Source organism: Nothoprocta perdicaria, unplaced genomic scaffold (genome assembly GCF_003342845.1).
Source record: "Nothoprocta perdicaria isolate Ctin4 unplaced genomic scaffold, notPer1 scaffold_642, whole genome shotgun sequence".
NCBI classification, from domain to species: domain Eukaryota; kingdom Metazoa; phylum Chordata; class Aves; order Tinamiformes; family Tinamidae; genus Nothoprocta; species Nothoprocta perdicaria.
Genome location: NW_020455913.1, coordinates 22,278 through 23,573, shown reverse-complemented (window position 1 = coordinate 23,573; position 1,296 = coordinate 22,278). Strand labels below are relative to the sequence as shown.

General features: G+C 49.2%; 1 protein-coding gene across 1 annotated transcript; it reads left to right on the top strand.

Moving 5' to 3' along the window:
* Positions 1–211: 211 nt before the first annotated feature.
* LOC112956546 (olfactory receptor 14J1-like) lies at positions 212–1,147 on the top strand. Its single transcript, XM_026050061.1, has one exon. The coding sequence runs from the start codon at positions 212–214 to the stop codon at positions 1,145–1,147; it is 936 nt and encodes a 311-aa protein (XP_025905846.1).
* Positions 1,148–1,296: the final 149 nt, after the last annotated feature.

Below are 1,296 nucleotides of genomic sequence, written 5' to 3'. Positions count from 1 at the left end.
ACACTGTGTGCCCTTGCCTAGAAGCTGCATGTCAACATCTCCTGCCAAGGAGATATCCTGCCAAGAATAAAAGGAAAGTTTGTGTGTGGAGGATGGATATGTGTTTCTGTGTTTTTCTTTGTGAGAAATGGAAAAGGTTTTGCAGAACGTTTGTCYTAACTTTTCATTGTCTTTTTCTTCTTGGACCTTCTCTCATGACATGAAGACTAAAATGTCTAACAGCAGCTCCATCAACAGGTTCCTCCTCCTGGCATTCACAGACACACGGGAGCTGCAGTTCTTGCACTTCTCCCTCTTCCTGGCCATCTACCTGGCTGCCCTCCTGGCCAACGGCCTCATCATCACAGCTGTAGCCTGCGACCACCGCCTGCACACCCCCATGTACTTCTTCCTCCTCAACCTCTCCCTCCTTGACCTTGGCTCCATCTCCAGCACTGTCCCCAAATCCATGGCCAGTTCTCTGTGGGACAACAGCGCCATTTCCTTTTTTGGATGTGCTGTGCAGGTCTTTTTTCTCTTTTTCTTATATACAGCAGAATATTCTCTTCTCACCGTCATGGCCTATGACCGCTATGTTGCCATCTGCAGACCCCTGCAYTATGGGAMYCTCCTGGRYRGCAGAGCTTGTGTCAAAATGGCAGCAGCTGCCTGGGCCAGTGGGTTTCTCTATGCTCTCCTGCACACTGGGAACACATTTTCCATTCCACTCTGCCAAGAAAATACTCTGGGACAGTTCTTTTGTGAAATCCCCCAGATCCTCAAGCTCTCCTGCACAGACTCCTACCTCAGGGAAGCTGGAGTTATTGTGGTCAGTGTCTCTTTAGGCTTTGGGTGTTTCCTTTTCATTGTGATGTCCTACATGCAGATCTTCAGAGCTGTGCTCAGGATCCCCTCAGCGCAAGGCCGTCAGAAAACCTTTTCCATGTGCCTCCCACACCTGGCTGTGGTCTCCCTTTTTCTCAGCACTGCAGTGTTTGCGCACCTGAAGCCCCGCTCCATGTCCTCCCCAACTCTGGATCTTACACTGGCCGTTCTATATTCAGTGTTGCCTCCAGCAGTGAATCCCCTCATCTACAGCATGAGGAACAAGGATCTCAAGGAGGCACTGAGGAAAATTCTTCATTGTGTACAGTATCCCAACCAATAAGTTTTTGATGTGTATCCACTCATCATTTCCCTATACTTGGCATACAGGATGGGTTTCCTTCCTTCCTTCCTTCCTTCCTTCCTTCCTTCCTTCCTTCCTTCCTTCCTTCCTTCCTTCCTTCCTTCCTTCCTTCCTTCCTTCCTTCCTTC